General features: G+C 38.3%; 1 protein-coding gene across 1 annotated transcript in view; it reads left to right on the top strand.

The window, feature by feature from the left end:
• Positions 1–22100, top strand: part of FRY (FRY microtubule binding protein) — a 433805-nt gene that overhangs the window by 410211 nt on the left and 1494 nt on the right. Inside the window, 4 exon segments of the mRNA XM_078147059.1 lie at positions 3071–3154; positions 16494–16511; positions 18890–19000; positions 21043–21245. Of these exon segments, the coding sequence (XP_078003185.1) occupies positions 3071–3154; positions 16494–16511; positions 18890–19000; positions 21043–21245 (416 nt within the window).

The following is a 22100-nucleotide window of genomic DNA, read 5'->3' as shown; positions in this document are numbered from 1 at the left end:
GTTATCTTCCTCAAAGTTTGTGTTTTGATCTTCCCTGTCACCACAGTAACTTTCTATGTCAGGTTTTGTTGTTGTTTGCTCGTTATTCCAGCCTATTTCTTGCCTTTTAACTTTATGTTAAAGTTGGGCTCTGTTCTCAGGGTTCTGCTCTCAAGCTTCATTCATTTTTTTCCATGCTGCTATTTTCAAAGCTAGTTCTGGGGGTCTGTACATTTCTAGTTCTTCCAAGGTGTTATGATCTAGGGAAAGGTGTGGTTCTTGCCCTCCTGCCCTGTGCTCCAGCCTGTGAGCTACTTTGAGCACTCTTTTCCACCCTGGAACTGTGACCAGCGTCCCTGCTCCCCTGAGGCTTCATGCTTTAGTATCCTAGTGCTCTTCCTTGCCACTGTGACCTGGAAGCCCATCTGAGCAGTGCAGCAGAGTTCTGCACCCAGTACCAGCAAAGGGTCCTCTGCAATCTCCTTCTAACCAGGTGTCTAACTCCCTTACTGTCTGTGGGCTGAGTACTATGGAAGCTGCAGCTTTGGCTGTGTGCATATGCGCACGCACACACACACACACACATACACACACACGCGCGCGTGCGCGCACTAGCACCCCCCCCCCAAGGCCTGTTGTGGCTTGCCAGGTGCTGCCTACAGAGGACTGTGCTCCTCTCTCACCCCAGTGAGACAGACTATTCCTGACAACCTTCTAAGTTGTCTTAGGCTGGAAAATTGTTTCACCCCGTCCTTTTGTTGATTATGTCACTCCAGAATTCATTTTGATACATTATTTTAAAGTTGTTTGGAAAGGAATTTGGGAGAGCTCTGGTGAATTCATTGCCTTTTCTCTGCCATCTTGGCTCTGTCTCCAGGCATCTCTTTTGAGGTATCATCCTCGCAGTTGGTGAAGATCTTTGTATAGGGATTTGAAATTATATGTTTATAACTTTCAGGCACTATTAAATTCTTCCAAGTATTTTCTAACTATGAGTTTATCAAAATGGTAAATAATTCTATTTCTGAAAAGTTGTATATAAGTGAGATTTTTTTTTGTAAATTAAGTCATATTTTTAAACACAATAGGGTTTCTCACTATTTAAAGGGTCCCTGTGATGGATCCTTTTATGAAACAAAGAAATTGTTCTGTGAGAATAATCATCCTCTAATTTATTTGTTTTATAGGCCCCAATCTTCATGCACTGTAATGTCTCCATTTTATCAAGCATCATTTCTTAATAATGGAATATAATGCAGCTAAGTGACAATTATGTCACTGTCAATTATGACCTTAGTTCAAATCCAGCCTCAAACACTTATGTGATGTTTAAAAAGGTTCGAGAGACATAGTTTCTGGGTAATTTAATCATTTTATTAATAAGCCCAGCAGGTTCTTAATAAAAGGATAGTCATTTGGCTGTCTCTCTTAGACCAAAGACAGTCATGGCAGTGGGGCTTACAGTTCATATACCCTTCAAAACAGTAGGTGGGCAATGGGGCTGAGAGTGACCTTTGCACAGAGAAATTATCTCTGTTCAGACCACCTTCAGCTATACCAGACCACTCCCAGCCTTGGGCTATCTAGACAAAAAGATCTGTCTCTACCCAGACTTTTGAGTAGAACACAGTGGGCTTCCCCACCCTAGATTAAATTTCTTGCTTGTAGTTGGGTGGGGTCTGACCAAGATAGGAGAGTCAATGATATCTCATTAGTAATGTCCTTCAAAAAAAAGGAAACTTTTTAAAATTAGGAATTTAGAAAAAGGGGAGGGCCTCTGAGTCTCCCCAGGATATTGATTATTAATAATCATTTCTCACACTTACTAGATGTGTGACCTTGGACAAGTCATTTAACCTCTGTCTGCCTCAGTTTCCTTATCTGTAAAATTTAGAGGATAATTATAGCACCTACATCCCAAGATGGTTATGAGGATCAAATGAGATCATTGCAAAGTGCTTAGCACAGTGCCTCGCACATAGTAGGCACTATGTAAATATTAGCTGTTATTATTAGGGCAGCTAGGTGGCCAGCCTCAGACCCATCCTAGCTATGACAAGTCACTTAACCATGTTTGCCTCAGTTTCTATATCTGTAAAATAAGCTGGAAAAGGAAATTGGTAAACCATACCATTATCTTTGCTTAAGGAACCCCAAAATGGAGTCACAAATAGTCGAACATGCCTGAAACAACTCAACAAATTATTATTATTGTTATTGTGACTATATATCCATCCTTACCATTTTCTCCTGTGCTGATGCCCCTTTATGCTGACTTCTGTGGCCGTCATAAGCTTTTTTTTTTTCAAACAGGTTAACAAAGTAATCAGCCACATTAGGGGCTTCCGGTTTGTCTGTACCCCTCCTGGCAATTTTTGTTATTGTCAGAGGCTTACTGTGTATTAGCAGCCAAAAAAAAAAGTACCTCTTTTCTTTTCTCTTTAAAAAAAAAAAGGTTTTTGGTTCACCTTTCTTCCAAATGCTTAAGATACCAGAAGTCAGTTATTAAAATATTACCATCCTGGAGATTATTGTATTGTACAGACAAGCAGAGTGTGCCTGTCCACTCAGAACATAATTTACAAAATTCAGATGTATGAGTCAAATCATGATCCTCTAAAACATGGTTTCTTCATTAAAAGCTTAATGTAGGAGCCTGTAACAGGATTAGTCCTCCTCTTCCAGAACACCAGTATTCTAAAAGGTTTCCGCAATTTGTGCATTTATGTGTTTTGCTATAAAAAGTAAAGAGATAAATTTAGACCTTAAATATTCTAACTATAAACTTACATTAAGCAGAGGCTTATTTATGAAACATATCTTCAAGACTTGAGATTTGAACTGAGTTCAAAACAAAGAGTTAAGATGATCATTGAACCCATAGAGAGAGAGAATATAGTTTCAGCCCAGTTTAAAAGAAGATGGGGTTTTCTAAAAATTCACCAAAGCAAAAGCTTATTATGCCATGTGAATAAAGGCAGAACAGATTTTATCTTATGCTGAGAAGAATTGACATTAAAATATTTTCAAGCCATCACTAAATCTGTCTGTGTGCTTCTATTTCTGATGTCTGTCTTTCTTCTGAAAACAGTGGCTTGCAAATTGCAAGGCAACATTTGCCGGAGGATCCAGAGATGGGGTAATTACTTGTCAACCAGGAGACTCAGAAGAAAAGGTAATGAAAGATTGTTAGTATTTTTCTCTTCTGTGCTTTGACATGGTGTGTTGTTTCTTGTTGTCCCCCACCCCCATAAAAAGTCTGTGCGCTGAGCTCATAGTGTAAAGTTGCTTTAGCGTGTGCAATGTAAAATGCAGAACTCATTTGATAAAATAGCTAGTAAAATTTGAGTGTAGGAATGAGAGAAAAGGGGGAGAGATGCCATGTATTTGTATAAAAGGCAGATGGCCTTAGAGATATTACTCTTAGGAATCCACACCTTATTGGAGAGAGCACGTCAGTGTGTTACTGTGCATTTATTTGCTTTTTTCAAGAAACAAAACTATATAAGTATGCATCCCTGATTTTCTGCTTACTACTTAACTGTACTAATCATCTTCTAATGAATCTTTATTACTACAGCATATAAAGAATTTCATTAACTCTCACTTTGCCAAACCACTAGAGTGGTAGAGTTTAAGACCTGGAAGAAATGGAACCTTAGAGATCATCTAACTTGCCTGCCCCCTCCCCTTTTACAGATGAGGAAACTGAGACCCAGAGAGATCAAGCAGCCTGCTCATGGTCACACAGCTAGTGAGTAGCAAAGCCAAGAATAGAAGGCAGGTCTCCTGACTCCCACTCCAGTGCTCTTTCTACTATACAGCACCATAATTAGTTCTTTCAGAAGACCCGAGGTCACTCTAAGATTTTCAGCAAAGTTTGCCGATCACAATGCAAGTAACCTCAGTATTAATTTTAATACTACAACTTAGAATTATTTCCCAGCCACAGAATGTAGCTGAGCAGGACATCTCATAAATGTGTGCCGTTGTCACTGCGTGAGAATATGGATAAAATTGCTCCCAATTCATTGCTGCCACCAAAAGAGGCAGCTAAAGCATGTGCCTGCCTGAGAATGGGCCAGAAGTATCCTATGCTTGTGGAAAGCAGCGCGTGATGAGGGTAGAAAGACCCCAGCAATGAATAACAGAATGTTTCAATTCAAGTCCAGCTTGGTAATAATGACTGAAAATAATCCCAGCTGAACGGACTGTTGCCATGGGCATGTTTATTTTTAAACTCTTAGGACAGAGAAATGGAAAGGACTTTAGGGATGATCTAGTCCAACCCCTTCCTTGTACAATTAAGAGAAGGTCCGGAGAAATTGTCACTTGTCATGCCCCAGTCCCCAGGCTATAAATCCAGTGTACTTTCCACAATACTGCCCTCCCTTCTCTTCCTTGTCTGTTCCAAGATGGTAGCACCCCACACCCCAGTTGAGAGAGGTACCATCTTTTACAACCTTAGGCTGGAGCCCCTTATTATAGTCTTAGTAGAAAAAAAATTTTTTTTAATGAGCAAGCAAAGAAGGAGACCAAACATAGAAGAGGTTTCCTACTAAGAAACGCTTAAGACATATTGAGGGAGTGACAGAGAGAAGTCTTTACTTTCCATGTGGCTACCTGAGGATAGAAAGCAAGGTTTTTTTTTCTAGAACCACCATTATGGGACCTTCTTAAACATTACAATTGGCTTTTTTTAAAAATAAATTATAAATGTGGCAAACCACATTTTCATTGTGTGGTAGAAAGAATAGCAGATTTGGAGACAGAGTCCCTGGGTTCTAATCCTGACTTTGCTGCTTACTACCTGTGTGACCTTGGGCAAGTTACTTAAACTCTCCAGGCCTCAGTCTCCTCATCCATAAAATGGAGGTCAGCTCTAAATCTGTGATTCTGTGACTAGATACCAACAACCGCATGTACTCTATGGCCCAGAACCAAAGCTTTAGATTTGTGTGACCTGACTTCATTTGGGGGGATTTCTCATACAAATAAATCTCTCGCTTTGTGCCTCTTCTCCTCCCCGCAAGCTTCCCTCTTGAAGAATCTGGTTCAAGTCTGGTTGTCTCTTGAAAAAGGAAAAGACCCCTCAATTCGCCTGCAATGATTCAGGCTAACTGAACGACAGATACAGGGTGTCCCAGAAATCTTAGTACCATTTTCAGCCCTTAAAGGCTTTCATACAACCAAAATTGCAAAGGATTCATATCCTCCATTAGGATGTAAGCTTCTCTTACAGGTATTGTTTTATTCCTTGTATTTGTATCCCTACTACCTAGCATAGTTCTTGGCACATGGTAGACACTTTATAAATACTTGATGATATATCTATCTATATCTATCTATATCTATACCTATATGTATAGGTATAGATATAGATAGATATATCAAGCTCATTTGTTCCTACCTGGGAGGGGAGTGCTATTCTTATCCACATTTTACAGAGAAGGAAATTGAGGCTGAAAGAGAATAAATCATTTGCCTAGGATCACACACCAGTCAGGTTTTTTTCTATCCAAGTCCACTATCTATCTGTCCACTACACTACCTAGCTGCCTAAAGGTAGACAACATAGGGTGGAATATTCTGGGCAGGGTACAAGAGATTTTTTACAATATTACTTTTTATAAATGCATTTTTTTTTGCTTGAAAATTCCATTCTCTATAACAGGTTGGTACTTATTTTATAGTATATTTTGTGGCTACATTCGGTGAAAGTTCAAAGCCTCTATTAGACAGGAGGACACAGGGCAAGTCTGATTTTTTTAATGCAGAGGATGCAGTTTTCAGAGTGTTCAGAAGCTTTGTTCTAGTTCTTTTTCCTAGCACCACTCTGGCCTCATGACAGGGATAAAATGGAAGAAGAAAGGACAGTGTGCAAAGAGGATGAATAGAAAGTACCATTGCTGTATCCTCTTTGTCTACTAAAAAGTGGTGGAATTTAGACCATTAAAAAAAAACCCAGATTTGGTTTTGCTGTATTGACAGTAAGAAAAAACACACTAAATCATAGGAAAATGTGTTCATGTATCAAGGAGTTAGTTAAGAAAGCAGTTCCCCGATTACACATTAGGACAGGTACAGATCCAGCCCAATTTTCTATCTTTCCTATTTACCTACAAGTTCACTGCAGTGATCGAGGATTATCTAAATGTTGACCCCAAGGTACTTCAGGATCTTCACTCGTCAAAGAGGATTCATTAGACTTTACTTACTAAATCAGGAAAATGGGTTGATACATTTTAGGAACACTTTTTAACAAGGACCAAAACAGAAAGAGTTTTCTAGTTAACACGAAATTAATCAGAATATTCATTAAGCCAGAGCAACCTATTCCAAAAGCATTTAGGCTGAGGTTCTACTATACATCTGTCACATATTTTAAGAAGAAATATAAAATGTCTGTAATTTTTTGTCACCTTATTTTTAATTCATTCAGTTGCTTTTTTATGTTGGTCTTTCTCTTTCTTTCTCTTGGTACTTGGGCTTTTTCTCTTCTTCTTGCCTGTTCATCCTTTTTTGCCCATCTGATCTTCTTTTCTTCCCCGCAGTCCTACTTTCTTTCTCCCTGCTCCATCTTCTTACTCTTTCTCTTCTCCATGTATTTTGACAAAACTTGACAATTGAGAGGGCACCAGGAAGTTCATTCATGTATTCATTACTGTCAGGTTCTGGCTTTTGTATACTGAAGAAATAGAAAACCTGGTAGCTGGCCTTCAGTGAACTTAAAACCCAGGTTTGTTGACCAAACATCCATACCAGATGAGAGAACAATTGAGCATCAGATGCCTAACCCAGTGTTTGGGAGAAAACTCTCCTCTCTGAGCTGCGGTGGTAGGTAAATGATGTCAAATTTACATTTACCACCACATAGGAATTATGGAAGTAAAAACCTAGGTTTTATTGTTATGTTCAAGCATAGGTTCAGAGAAAACCTGAACAAGTATAAGAATTCTTACAAGGCTTCTTATAGGAAAAATTAAAAAGCAGAGTGACATAGAAATAATTCGTTTACATATTGCAATCTTGTACATTCCTCTTAGGCCACTAAAGTTAAAGAGAAGATAGACGCATAACCCCATGCTCTCTTCAGTGTCATAAAAGCTTAACAAATTTAGTCATAGTCTCATATATCCCCTAAGGAAACAAACCTCATCAAACAAACTGTAAGTAAACTAAGTCAGGTTACAGAGTGAACTACTTTTAGAGGATTCACAATTAGGCTGATTGAGGAAAAGTATTTATGTGGGGACAGTCAAAGAGTAAGGGACAGTTGATCTTCTTCCTCTGGCTTCTTATCTAAGGAATAAGGCTCTTAAGTAAATTTTCACAGTCCAAGGAACCACTTTGTTCAGGTAAAATTTTAGTTAACTCAGGTCCTCCTGACTCCAGAGTCGGTGCTCTGTCCATTGCGCCACCTAGCTGCCTCCTCTGTTTTTTAATGTTTTTTAGGCAATTGGGGTTAAGTGACTTGCCCAGAGTCACACAGCTAGTAAGTGTCAAGTGTTTGGTCTGAGGCCAGATTTGAACTCAGGTCCTCCTGACTTCAGGGCCCGTACGCTATCCACTGCGCCACCTAGCTGCCCCCCCTTTTTTTTTTAAGTGTAAAGACCGTATCTTTGGTTTTTTGGTTGTATTTTGCCAGGCAATGGGGTTGTTACTTGCCCAGGGTCACACAGCTAGTAAGTGTCAAATGTCTGAGACTGGATTTGAACTCAGATCTTCCTGACTCCAGGGCCAGTGCTCTATCCACTGTGCCACCTAGCTGCCCAGCATTTTGTTTCTTTGGCTTTTGGGGTTTTTTAGCAAGACTTTTAGTTAACCAAAAATTGCAGGAGGAATGATCCTGAGTCCCAAATAATAAAAATGAAATTTTTTAAATTCCCATAACACAAGTGCAGACTGACATAGTAAAAACTCTATCCATGTAAGTACAGAGAGGATGGGGAGTGCAGAGATGATCAGAGGTGAGGATGGGATTAGTCAGGGAAAGCTTTTTTAGAGAAGGCTATGTTTGGAGGGTTGGGTAGCTACTGACATTCAGTTCTTTAACACCAACTGGACCTTTACCAGCTGGTGAATATCAATCCTGCTTCAACTCATAGTGAAGCTAGTCTCAGCAATCGGAATGTGACCCAAATTCTTGAGTGTCCTTGCCAGCAACAGGTTGCCCACAGCATGAAGAAAAGTAATAGAAGGAGCTCTTTCGAATTCTTTGGGAGGCATAGACTATATTTAACAGACTGAGGCTAGTCCAGAGACCTAAGTTTAATCAGCCTAAAATTGCTCTAACTCTTGACAGTTTAGTCAAAGGCAAGTAGTTTGTCTAAATCACTCAAATAACAGCTTCAGTTTGCCACTTTACTTTGCCAGTAGAAACCTGGAAACAGAGCAGCACCTGGCACAAAATCCTCGTAATGTACAAGTCTTAGGGGAGTAGCCATTAACTGTATTACCATTGTGAGTACAGAAAAAAAAAAAGCTTAAGAGTTGGGTCAAATGATGTAAGAGGCCCACTCTTGCTCACCTGAACTATGCAAACTGTCTGGCCTCAAACCCAAAAGCAGTTCTCAAGAAAAGTTAAGACCCAATGCACTGTTTGCTTTTGCATGGATTCCTTCAGTTCATGCTCTTTTCAGAAGCATAGCTTTCTATTTCTTCTTGAATAACTTTTCCTCCCCACATATTTGCAAGAAATTGGAACCTTGAGGGATGTAAATGGCCCTGTATCTTAGGAGCAAAAGTTAAATTTCTAGACTCTATGTTTGGGACATACACTTCCCTTAAAAAAGATCAGAATATGCCAAGAACAGATATTGAGGTGTTTTATTTAAGAGGTGTGTGTGTGTGCGTGGGTGTGTGTTTTGTGACATGAGGGTTAGTACAAACCTTAGTAATCCAGTAACTAGGCCAAGAGGCTCTTTTCTCCTTCCCAGCTGTACTCAAGTCAACACGGTGGAGCACATAGTGGAAACAGAAATGATGAGCAACTTTAAAAAGACACGTGGATAGTAGAGAAAGCATTTATTAAGCACTTACTAGTGACAGAGACTATACTAAGTGCTCGGGATAAAATACAAGCAGAAAGCCAGTGCCCTCAGGGAGCTTACACTCTAATGGGAGAAGACAACACATAAAACAGTGCTGAAAAGCAGGAAGAGGTAGGAGAGGGACCCTGGCAAGGGCAAAGTCTAGAATGATTTTGAAGAGTCATGGGCTGAACATGGAGAAAGTATGGCTGACATTGGGTGGGTGCGTCCTCAACCGAGAACAGGGAAGAAACTTACCAACACCACAAGGGATGTGTAGAGGGGGAGGCATTGCCAGCATGAAGATGGATACTAGGGTAGAGCTTCAGAAGGAAAACATATTAATTTCTCTCCATAGTACCAAGCCACACACCAACCTAAATCTGTCTTTCCCAATAGCCTTTGTTCACTTCCCTCCATTTAAAACAGCCATAAGTGAGAATGTTTAAGAATCTCTGGAAGAAAGAAATTGATAACTTTTCCCCAGGTAGTAAATGCTTCTTTTCCAATTTTTCCTCTGCTCTCTTGAATGAGAAATATTATGTACCAAAACGTAAGAAGTGAGAATCACCAGAAAGCATTAAAGCTAAAAAACTAAAGGCTGCCCCTCTCTGATTACCTGCTTAGGTTGCCTATTAGTAGTAGGTTTTTTCCAGAGTTTAACTCAGTATCCCAAGAACTCTTGAACCTTCATCCTACAGGTGCTGATCCTAAAAAAAAAGTGAGGTCATTACTGAAGGGACACAAATTATCCTTGAAGAAATAAAAGGTGCTATTTCTTGATAATTTTGTCTTTGATCCTGCAGGGGGATACCTAAAGGCTTTTGTTCTTGATTTCAGTTGCTTGTAGTCACATCTCCTATAGATGCCCTCTCACCCTGACCACTTAAAATGAGGAGAGGAAAATGCCTTTATCTGACTTGAACTCAATAGTTATGGATAGGAGTTGAGGCTCTAGTGAGGTGTCATGGTGAATTAATTTATAAAAAATTAATTTTTACAAAAGGCATATTCATATAGCCTCAACTGCTATTAATATTATATATATATATGATTTATATAATTTTCATGTAATGTATTTCTATAATAGCCTCAACTGCTATTTGGAGAAAGCTGAATATTTACAGTTATTTCTGCTGGTATTGGAGGGGAAAATGAAAGAATTGGTTTAGAACATTTGCCTTTGACTCTGGTTATGCATGACTAATCAATATAACCAGACCACTGGTCCTAAAACAGCTAAAGGAGTTCCAGCCTCATCTTTTGCTGAGCTGAAAATGAGACGCTCACTTGGAAAGATAGCCAAAGCACTATATTGTGAGCATCAGATATCTGGTACACATTCCTGATCCCCAAGAATCCAAGGGAAGCAGAGACCTGGCTTGACTGTCTCTCAGGCTGACCCTCCAGCCCTCAAGACCCTGCCAGTCAATGACTTGGCCTGATATCTGCAATCTGAAACTCCAGCAGATGTCCTTCTGTGACTGAAGCATTCCTGTGATGAAAAGCTATCCATCATCACCTATTTGAGAGTCATAAAACTGTCATAGATGATTTCATAGGAGGATGCATTAAGTCACAAGTTACAGATATAAAGGAAAACAGTATTCTAACTGAGCCTGAGTTTTTTCCTGATGTGCCCTTGTAAAGAGCTAATAGAAGCAGCAAATAAGGGGGGCCCTCTAACACCCACACAGCCTACTTCCTAATACAGCTTTGTGAGCAAATATTGCACTGATAGTGTATTCAAACATCTTCCTGTCCTGGATATAAAGGAGAAAGTTTAATTTGTTAGTGAATAAGTCAAATTCAAAGGCAACAATCTATACTTAAATGATATTTCAGAAATCACTACCAGGTAAAGACAGTAGTAGAAATATAGTAATCATGGTAAATGTCTTTGAATAGATATAAAATTAGTGTTTAAATGTTAATGCAGTGGAGCAACTAGGTGGCACAGTGGATAGAGCACCAGCCCTGGAGTCAGGAGGGCCTGAGTTCAAATCTGGCCTCAAACACTTGATACTCCCTAGCTGTGTGACCCTTGGCAAGTAAGTCACTTAACCCCATTGCCTAGCAAAATACAAAAAAAAAAAATTATTGGGGCAGCGAGGTAGCACAGTGAATAGATCTCTGGCCTTGGAGTCAAGAGGACCTGAGTTCAAATCCAGCCTCAGACACTTAACACTTATTAGCTGTGTGACCTTGGGCAAGTCACTTAACCCCGATTGCCTCACCAAAAAAAAAAAATGTTAATGCAGTGTCAGTATCATCTCCCAGGATCCCGCACATGGCTTTTCCTGTTTCTTGAAGGACTTAGGTGAGGCATTACAGATGAGAAGCGCTGGGATTGGATGGTTAAATTTGCACATTTTGAGAACTGATTTAGAGGACTAAGCTTCAAGAAGGAAGTAACAGAAAGGAAGCTCGCCAGTGCTGCTGTTGTATAGCAAGGATTTTAAAGCGTTTCTCTTTCTTCTTCAAGCTGATGACTAGATGTGCTTTCCTGCCTGACTCTGCCATAGTCATATTAGAAATGTTTGTTAGTTAACATAAAAGTCAAACGAAAGGATAATAAAATAAGTATTAATACAATCCTCAATAAAAGAATATGTTTTGTGAAGTTTGGATTCAGTCAAAGAGCCACACTTGGAGACCTAGAGGGCCACTCTTCACCCCTGTCATCCCCTCCACCACCCCTACCCCCCGGTTTTGAGTTTTCTGTTATAGCAAGGATCTCATGGGATGCCATCCGTCCTTTCACAGGCCTTGGTCTAGCCCCAGCCTATTTTACTTAGCAATAAATTGCTATAAAATTTTCCAGTCTCTGTGAGAAATCTGGTTCTTAGGCAAGTGTCAAGACAGAATGTAACTAAAATAATGGCTTTTCCTGAGTGCCTAATGGCCTTTCACTAGGGTCTCTGAGGACCTCAGGACACCTCAGCAAACTGCTGCTTAGGTACGGTTTTTCTCATGCCTCATTAGTAAACAGAGAGTGCAGGAAAAAATGTCTACTTTTTACCTTTGGGCCAATTGTCACCTCTATTTTATCCCACAGAGTTTAAAGCAGTGGTTCTCAAGTTTTTACCATTCATTCATTCACTCAGCATTCATTAAGCACTGATTATGTAAAGATACAGTTATAAGTGAGACATAGTCACTGCCTTCAAGGAGCTGACACCGACAGTAGATATTAAAATACTTATGACATGTTTATGTCTTCCTAGTCAAGTTCTTTCAGATGGTTATTTCCCTGCTTAAGTCCCAAAGGCTGCACAGAAACATTATTAAGAACCTTTGATGTTATTGTTAATCAGCATTGAAAATGGGTGGTTCTGGGCTTGCTTTGCTCCGTCCAGAATTCCATTCTGTTTACTCAGTTATGTACATAATCCCATCATCAGGATTTAGAATCTTGGGGGTGAGGGGCAGTTTGGTGGAGTTTTTGTTTAAATCATTTTTCCTATCAGGAAAATCTGTCTTTTAGTGGTATGTCTTTGTGGCTGTTCTAAAAATCAGGGTATCCCAAGAACACAGAGCCAGGCCTTAGGGAGGTACTTGGAAGCACAGAAAACAATGGAATTTCCTCAGTATTTTAAAGAAGAACTTTAAAACTTTGGAACATTGAAAATGTTTTGTGGCCTAGGTCTCTGCACCCAATAGCCCCACAAAAGGCCTAAAAGTATAAAAATAGCTTAGGAAATACTAAAGGATCAAGAGGCAGACTGGTGTGATATAGTGCAGTGGGCATCAAACTCAAACAGAAATGGATACCTCCAGACTTCGTACATATGGCTTTAGAATACCATAAATTTAACACTTGTGATGTAGTGGATAGAGATCTGGCTTGGAGTCGGGGCAAGCTGGATTTTGTGGTATACTGGTTATTAGTCTGGTGAAATCATTTAACCTCTCAGAGCCCTAAACAATTATCTGAGACTCTAGATTGCTAGCCAGATAAGTCTGGTATGAAATGAAATCACAGGTCTGAATGAGAGTGAGAGAGGGAAGAGGGAAAAGAAAGGGGGAAGGGAAGGGGGAAAGGAATAATTAGAGAGGGGAAGGAGAAGAGAGGAAGGAGAGAAAGAGAGACACGGAGAGAGAAAGATCATAGACCTAGAGGTGGAAGGACTTCAAAGATCACCTAGGCCCACTAGGTCCCCTTTTACATAGAAGAAAACTGTGGCCCAAAAAAGGTTAACTGACTTTTCCAAAGTCTCACAGATAATAAGTAGGAGCTAGAATTTGAATCAAGATACTCAGATTCTAAAGCCAATGTTCATCCAACTGCATGAAGCAGCTTCAGTCATTTATTCTTCAGAAAGGTGCTTTTTACCATCCACTTTGGTCATTGGAGCCTGAAAGTCGACTGTAGCTCAGGACATGTGAACTCAGTGGTAACAGCTCATACACACATATGCAGGTTGTTGTTCGGTTGTTTCAGTCATGTCCAGCTCTTTGTGACCTCATTTGGGGTTTTCTTGGCAAAGATGCTAGAGTGGTTTGCCATTTCCTTCTCCAGCCCATTTTACGGTTGAGGAAACTGAGGCAAGCAGGGATAAGTGATTTGGCCAGGGTCACATAGCTAATAAGTGTCTGCGGGCAGATTTAAACCCAGAAAGATGAGTCTTCCCGACTCAAGGCCAGGTGCTCTGTCCATTGTGCGCCCTAGTTTCCCTTTCCATATGCAAGTGTCCTCACTCTAATGTTTGCCTAGATACAGTGTGGTATAGTAAAGAGCTTGCCTGGGTCCTACCTGTGACATACTGTGACTGGGTCACGCTAAGCAAATCACTTAACCTCATACCCTCAGCAACAATCTGAGACTCAGATCCTTTGTTATTTACCAGACTCTTAACTTGCAGAGAAGGTGTTGACCTGCACTGGTAGAGGAAGTCTGCTCATGCAGGAGTTCCCTAATGAAATAACAAGTCTACTCTGTGTCCCTTTTAAGTTGCAAAAGCACTCTGAATACATTATGTCATTTGAGCCTCCCAGCATCCCTTGTGAGGTAGGCCCTATAGTTATTATCATCAACCCCATTTTATAGATAAGGAAACTGAAGGTCAGAGAGGCAAATGACTTGTCCAGAGTGACCTAGCAAGGATGTATCAGTCAGAGGTGGTATTTGAATCCTAGATTTTCCTCACTCCAGGTTTCACTTTATTCACTGTGCCATTCTGCCCCAAGGATGCTTTGAGTTCTACCTAGGAAGGTCAAGGACACCTTGAGCTCTATTAGTTAGAAATTGGCCAGCCCCCCAGGAAAGACATTATTTTGTCCTAAAGAGAACAGAGTTAAAAATTAGCCAGCCTTGCAATTCCTTAGCAGCATTTTCTTTGCCTTTATTGACTAGAAAAGATTTTATTTCAGCCAACTTGATATCCTTTTTGGCTTGCATTGATCCTTTCCTTTGGAACAGTTTTCCTGATCTGAGACCGTGTAATTTACTCAATTTTGCTTCCTTCCGTGCTTCCAGAAAGTAAATTCCATAGTGGCAAACCATTAGTGACGGTAATTTGCTAAACTGTATATTAAATCCTTCAGTCCTATTTGAAGTTATCCTCCAGTTTCTCAAGGTAGAAAAGGAATACAAGTGAACTTTAATGATGGTTGGCTTCTGAATCTGCCCTGTCTCTTGCGCAGATTTCATTGGCAAAGGCTTGGTTATGAAAACTGCATGACCCTGCTAGTTTTAAAGCTTTATTTAAAGCAATAAAGCTATTAAATATTCTCAGCTGTTTAATTTCTGTCATGGGTTTGAGGCATAAAATCTCAACCACTGGTAGAATTGTGGAATCTATTCATTATCAACGCAGTGAAAATCTCCATGTACTGGTCCCTAGTGAGATGATTGATACAATAAATGCCATTGTTGGGGGGGGGGGGTTAAATTAATGTTTAGTGTGTCAATGTCTATGCATTTTTTATTATAAGAGTTTTAAATTGTTATTAACATAATTAGAAATTCATGAGGGGCTCAGTGCATTAGGTCCAGCCTTGGAGCCAAGAAAACCTGGGTTCTTGTGCCTTGGACACATCTTGGCTATAAGCAAATCCCTTAACCTCTAAGTGCTCTAGGCCAGAGGTGTCAGATGTGCAGCCCAAACCACATTAAAATGTAATTGGGAAATGTTTAACAAAATAAATTAGAATGCAGTACAGCATAGATAATGATAATTTGTGGTTTTCTAAGTCAGTATGGGGCTGGCAGAGATCCATTTCTATTTGAGTTTGACGCCATTGCCCTACCAACTCTCTGAGATCTAAATTAAAGACTAATCGCTTAATTGCATCAGTGGAGGGAGTTTTCCACTCTGGAAGTTCCCCACACTGATGATGGGGCACTAAACTCCACACAAAAGCAATGCCTAAGTGTTATTTATATGAATGTTAAATTGATAATATTGTGAGCATGAAGATAGGACTTATCATCATGGGTCAGTAAACTCTATACTAGACTGATCTATAAACATGTTGATAATTCAGAATGAAGTATATACTGAATAGCAAATCAATTCAGAAAATAATTCCAAGCCTATATAGTCTCAGATTCCCATGTGCCCAGATCTTCCTTAAGCCTGTACTGTGATTATGACTTAAGGAAACCAAAAAATTACTGTCCTTGGAGCTACTGTCCTACCTTCCTACTCAAAGTTTTTATCTTCCTATAATTAAAAGTGACTAGATTAAAAATGTAAGTTACTAATCCCTTTTGGTGTAAAATAACCATTTATGAATTTTTTTTGTAAATTGTCCATTTTGTTAAGTTTAATCATAAAAGGACAAAAAAAATGCTTGCATGTACTTGACTCTCTTTGAGGAGGGGAAGACCACCACCATCCTTTTGAAAGGAGCATTGGCACTCCTACTAAACATTTTCCAAGTACAGAGGAATTGATTTTGTAATGAAAAGGATAATTGGGGTATTAATGGTATTTGTATTTATATTATTGATAAATATTTGTTGAATTTCCAGAGTGCATAAGATTTCAAAAAGCCTGTTAAAGACACAGACTTGAGCCCCCCAAGCAGCTTTTAATGCTCCAGTTCTGCAAATGTCTTTTAAAATTACTCAGTTGATCTTTTGAGAACTGTACTATATTATTAGATCAGTTTCTCAAAGTCAAGAAGCAGTCATTCAAGCTTATACACCTAAGTCCTTCAGGCACTAGAAGCTTGACTTTTTGTTACCTGGCTGCCAAAATCTTAGCAAACTAAACTTAAAACTTACTAAATGCTGGTTCTGTTATTTTGGCCAATGGCACTCACCGTTGTGCATAGAGCTTGTGTTTAACTGGAATGTGGTGCATGTTGTGGGAGTGCAACACTAGCAGCCATTGACAAAATTGAGGCAAGCCATGCTAATACTGCTGATTGGTGATGTTCTTAAAGAGGGCTGTGCTTTCTGTTGCATGCATTACACTGACCCTCTACTTTCTTTCCTTTCCTTTTTTTTCCTGTGCCATGCTTGCTGGGTAGCAAATGGAATCTCTTGCAGTAAGTCAAAAGTTCTTTCATACTCTTTGTCCATTAAACTATGGACCCTTGAATGAACCCTGATTTTACTGTTACTGTTATATCTCTTAGCATGTTGTCCCTTTTTCATTTCTATTTATTTATTTCATAGAGATGATTAGAAACTTGTCATTTATAGGTAGCATTCTGAGTTGTTTTCCCTGCAAAGAAGAATCCCTAAGTTGCTATCATTTCTGATACTGTCCATGGGTCATTTAGAATAGTAATTTATATTATATATAAACATGTATTATATGTGTGGTGTCTAATATTATTTGAAGCTTGTGCATATCACAAGCCCTCATTATGGTTTTGCATTGAATTAATTGCAGAGCTGTCTCTACTGAATTGTAAAACTGCCTTTAGGCTTTTTTTTTCCATTTCATAGTTGGGGTTTTTTACTATCAAGAGAATAGGATTTTAAATAGGATTTAAAATTCTACTAAGTAGAATAAAATTTTAAAATTCTAAATAGAATTCATTCATTTATAAATCAGCTGTTAAAAGGTTTCTATAAAGAAAAGTTTGTTAAAGAATGATAAAATAATGTACTTTAAACCAGTGGTGTCAAACTCAAATGGAAAGAGGCACCACTAAACTGCGCATAAAGATCATTGCAGGTCACATATTGACTTAGAGAATCACATATTATTATTATCTATGTTTTGTTGTATTTTTATTTATTTTCTTCACTATTTCCCAAATCTGGTTCAGCTGCACTCAGTGTTGTAGCCAACATGCAGTTTGACACTTCTGCTTAAAACACTGAAAACTTTGCTAAGAGTAGTTGAAACCTAACCTACTAGCCACTTCACAGAGGTCAAGTGAATCATATTTTCTTTCCTAAATCAAAAAAGTAATCCAGCTTCATTCAGCTCAAATATATATAGTTTGATCATATGTTATATCAATCAGTCTTAAAATGAGATAAGATTGTGTTATTTAATAACTAACAATCACATTTTCTTCCCCAGCCCTTAATTTGTCAGACTGATTTGGGGAAATGATTTCTTCAGTAGCTTACATTTAACAAAGAGCTAAATTCTAGTAACTAGATTCATAATTTCTCATCCTTTGGGATATTCTTGGACGGAGAGTAAAAGAAAAAAGGAAATGTCCTACATTGTTTTTATTTAATCCTAATTAAGGAAAAGTAAACATTGGGTGGTTTTAATTACCACAACTCAAGTCCAGTTGTTTTATGTATGTCAATCTACTTCAATTCAGGAAACAATTATTAAATGCCTACTGCATGCCAAGCACTGTCTTCTGGGAGCTAGCTCTCATTATTTTGAGTAACCTTTCCCATTAACTACCTCATTCATCAGAACAAGACTTAAAGTATCACTGTCAGGTTTTAGAGAAAGTAGCTATAAAAAAAGTAATAATAACCAATTCAGAGAGACTAAATAATTCCCTTAAGTGTAAAAGGTGTTGACTTCTTTTCCCTAAAAGGACATATGTGAGCTATTCTGATTTTAATGAAAAATAACTTTAAGTTCAGAGTTATTCATGTCAATGGAACTCAGCGTCCAGTTCCTGCAATTACTTCTAAATTTACTTTCCATTTAAAATGTTATATTTTTCCTATAAAGCATTTATAAAAAGCATTCCCTTTGACTATCATTGTGTGTGTGTGTGTATATATATATGTATATGTATATAGATATATCATGTGTGTATATATATATGTATGTATATATATGTATATATATATGTGTATATATATATGTATATATATATATATATTTCCTCTAATGATAAACCTACTTTTGATGTTTTGAAAACATTTTTATTGTCTTGCAATTATCTTATATGTGTGATCTTTATAAAAAAAATTTTTAATTGTCTCTGTGCTCTATCCTTAATAGTAGTTATAAATGATTAAGAAAGGCTAGCCAGCCTGGGATCCTGCTTATATAATATAATGCTAAGGTCACCTACCCAGAGCAAGCTTAGTGTTTTCCCTTTCAAAATACACTTTTATTAATAGCATTTTTCCCACTTAAAAAACATATTACCATCTTACAAAATTATAATCATTGCTAAACCTTAAGTTTTAGGCATTTATTGGCAAACAGGATAAACTGCCACGGTCCCCTTTATCAGACATTCCTCAGGGGACTATGGCTATTCCACAGTTACTTTATTCTTCACAATGTTAAATTCTACATAGGTAGTCCATTCATTGATTGGATTTTTGTTTTTGTTTCATTTTGAATTGAAATGTTTAATTATACTTCATTTTAAAAACTGAAACATGGCCCTATAGATTAAATTTATTATACAAAACTAATTCCAAGAAGGTTAAAAAAACTGTTCCTTAATAACTATGTCTTCCCCTGTAAATTCTTCTTTAGCAATTGGAACTGTGTCAGAGATTATATAAACTACACTTCCAGCTGCTGTTGCTTTTTCAGTCCTACTGTAAACTCATTGGCCAGGTCCATGAAGTTAGTTCCATGCCAGAGGTAAGTCGTAAGCCCAGCCCACTCTTTGTGTTCAAGTGATCAGTTCTATTTTGTGTTCCTCCTTCCCACCACCACCCCCACTACCCATGCCCCTGTCTCCATAACAATATGAGATTTCATTCATTCACAGGTAATTATTTACTTCAGAGCCACCGTGCTGGAATAAGTCCCTCATATATTTCTGTCTTCATAAGAAAAGGTGATAGGGTTCTCATGTACTTTTTGCCTAGTAGGCATTGGGAGTATCACTGACAGGTTTTAGAGGGAGATATTAGGAACAAAGCATGACAGCACAGCACATCTAAGTGGAGATGATACTATTGCTCTTAATTAATCCTAAGGAAGAGTTAATGACTCTTTCCACAATTCAGATATATAAGCTATGGTGAATTTAATAGGCAAAGAAAATGTCATTCCCTTACTGAGATAAAAAGACAACATTATGTTTATTCAGCTTTTAAAGATATTCCCTTCCCTTAGGAGCAACAAATATTAAATTCAAGACAATAGCATTATGTAAAAAAGGAGTTTTAAAGATTAAAATTGAAATTATTCTGAATTTGAAAATACTACCATTAAGGGAGCTGGCACTGTCAGAAAAATTAAGATTCCTTTGAACCTTTGTGTCTCCTCAGGACCAAAAAAGCAAGGTAGGGTACTCACCTGGCTGATCAACTCAGCCCGTCACTGACTGAGGGAAATTAGCATGTTACTACCTCCAAGGTGAATTTCTGTAAACCATCTAAAAATTAGATCATTAGAGAGATGAGCTATGACCCTATACTAACCATCAGAACTTACTGAGAAGAATGAATACGTATTAATATTTTGCATTATTCAGTATTATTCAATTAAAAGAATATGATGTACCTAGTATTCTCTTTTCTGTTTAGTCACTCAATCTCTGCAAAACAGTTTATGAAGAACATATATCTCATAAACCTTGGCTTTTCTCAGCTGACTTGCAAATGATCCAGTGTCAGGGAAAGTGATGTTATTTATTTCTGGGCTAAGTAGGCCAGGTTAAGCTTTGTTCTTCTCCCTAGCACTTGGCCTTTCTGATTATAAAACAGGATTGTCTTCACCCAGAAACAAGAGCAAATGCTCCAAATCAATAAAAGAACAATTCAAGTTTTGTTTTAATGTAGATTAGTAGAAAGACAATCAATATTTAAAGAAGGAAAATGCTAATTTTCCAACTTCAAAAATGAAACTAGAGAGGACACTTTCAAATCTTAATTAAAAAGAAACTACCTAAATAAAATATCAACAAATAGATATTTTTAAAAGAGCCAGTAAAAATCTCTTTTGACCATACTTTTATAGCATATAGGATGAAATTGTCCAAATATGTGGGGGAAATGTTGTAAAACTTCAAATGTAAATGATGACATACTTTGCTAGAACAAGTTTTCCTTTATAGAAATAGCCAAGATCATCTTAAATCCTTATTTAAAAAAAACCACACACATCTTAACATGTCACTTTTGTGGAATACTCCCAAAATCGAATTATAAAGAAGTGTTCTTGTCATATTACAATTTTTACTCACTAAAAAAGCAGCAAAGATGCTTTCATCTGATTAGCCTCTCTTTGAGAGCCAGAGAATTGGGTCTGTCTCATGTAGGAGAAAAATCCCGTGGTCACCTGTGTGACTTCTAAAATGCCATCCCAGTTTGAGACTTTCCCTACTTCCTTCATATTGGAAATCTCTCTGTTGTGATGGAAAATAGTGGTAAAGAAAAGAAGCATAAAAGGTTTTCTGGATATGCTTCTGCCTCCCGGGGAGTCAATATGGAGAAAGTAATGATAAGTTTTGGGGGGAATGTGTAGTAAATGGGGGACTATGTCTCTGTCTACACAGCACACTATAAAACATCGTTATCTCCTCTACCTATACACACACTGTACCATACGATGTCACTTGTCACTTTAGGGTCACCAAGATTCTTTTTGCTTAACCACATAACACAAGCCATGCAAACACAAAAGGAAATGCCCCATCTGGACCTAGTGTGGCCTCTTTCCTTTTTCTTTCACAGCTGTTGAATATGTCCAGAGAACTGAGTGACTTAAAGAAAAACCTGAAGGATGCAACAGCTGCCATTGCAATGGATCCTCTCTACATAGAGTCTACCTGGCCCGAGCCTACATTCAGTTCCACAGAAGCAGCCATCCAATCCATGCTAGAATGCCTGAAGAACAATGAACTTGGCAAAGCATTACGGCAAATCAGGGAATGCAGGTAAGTCTTGACCACATGTGCAGTCTCTCTTTTGCTGTCATTTGTAGGACACACGTGCAGTTGTTGTATGCTACCTAACCCTCACCTAGGTGTTCCTAAGGGAACACTGAGGCACTTCACTATTTGGTACAGGGAACTTTACCATTGCCCAGCCAAAGACAGACCCATTTTATGGACCCAGGCAGGCAGCATAGGAAAGTGCAGAGAGTGCTGGGTTTGGAGTCAAAAAGACCTATATTCAGATCCTACCTCAGACACTTACCTGTATTACCCTGGGTAAATCACTTAACCTCTCTGGGCCTCAGTTTCTTCCTCTGTAAATTGAGTGGATTATACTCAATGTCCAGTAAGGTCCCTTCCAGCTCTAAATCTCAGATTCCATGAGGGGCATTGCATTTCTTGGGGTCACATAGTTTAGAGGTGGCAGAGTCAGTTCTCAAACCCAACCCCAGTTCTCTTACTACTAGGTCTCAACAGTTAGCCAGAAAAAACAAACAGACCTTAATACTTAAAAGTCTATATTGATGGTTTTGTGTTGGTCACTGACCTTGTGGTATGTATTGTATCTAAAATGATGAAATGATTGAAAACAAATGCCATGTAATTCAGTTACAGGTTGGATTAGATGACCTCTGACATCCCTGCCAACTCTGAAATTTTATGATTCTTTGAAAACTAATCATTGAGTTTCTTTTCTCCACCCCCAATATATTTTATTCTGTTGTGTTTTATATGTAGTGTGGGCACAATGACTAACTCTCTATACCTAACTGAGCCAATGGGAGAATTTTTGCATCCAGTCAGTAACAGTTTTTTTTAATAATTTTACCAAACACATGAATGAATGAATGAATG

Source organism: Phascolarctos cinereus, unplaced genomic scaffold (genome assembly GCF_003287225.1).
Source record: "Phascolarctos cinereus isolate Bilbo 61053 unplaced genomic scaffold, phaCin_HiC Scaffold_726;HRSCAF=1367, whole genome shotgun sequence".
Lineage (NCBI taxonomy): Eukaryota > Metazoa > Chordata > Mammalia > Diprotodontia > Phascolarctidae > Phascolarctos > Phascolarctos cinereus.
Note: the sequence above shows the minus strand (reverse complement) of the source record. Positions and strands in the feature narration are given on the sequence as shown.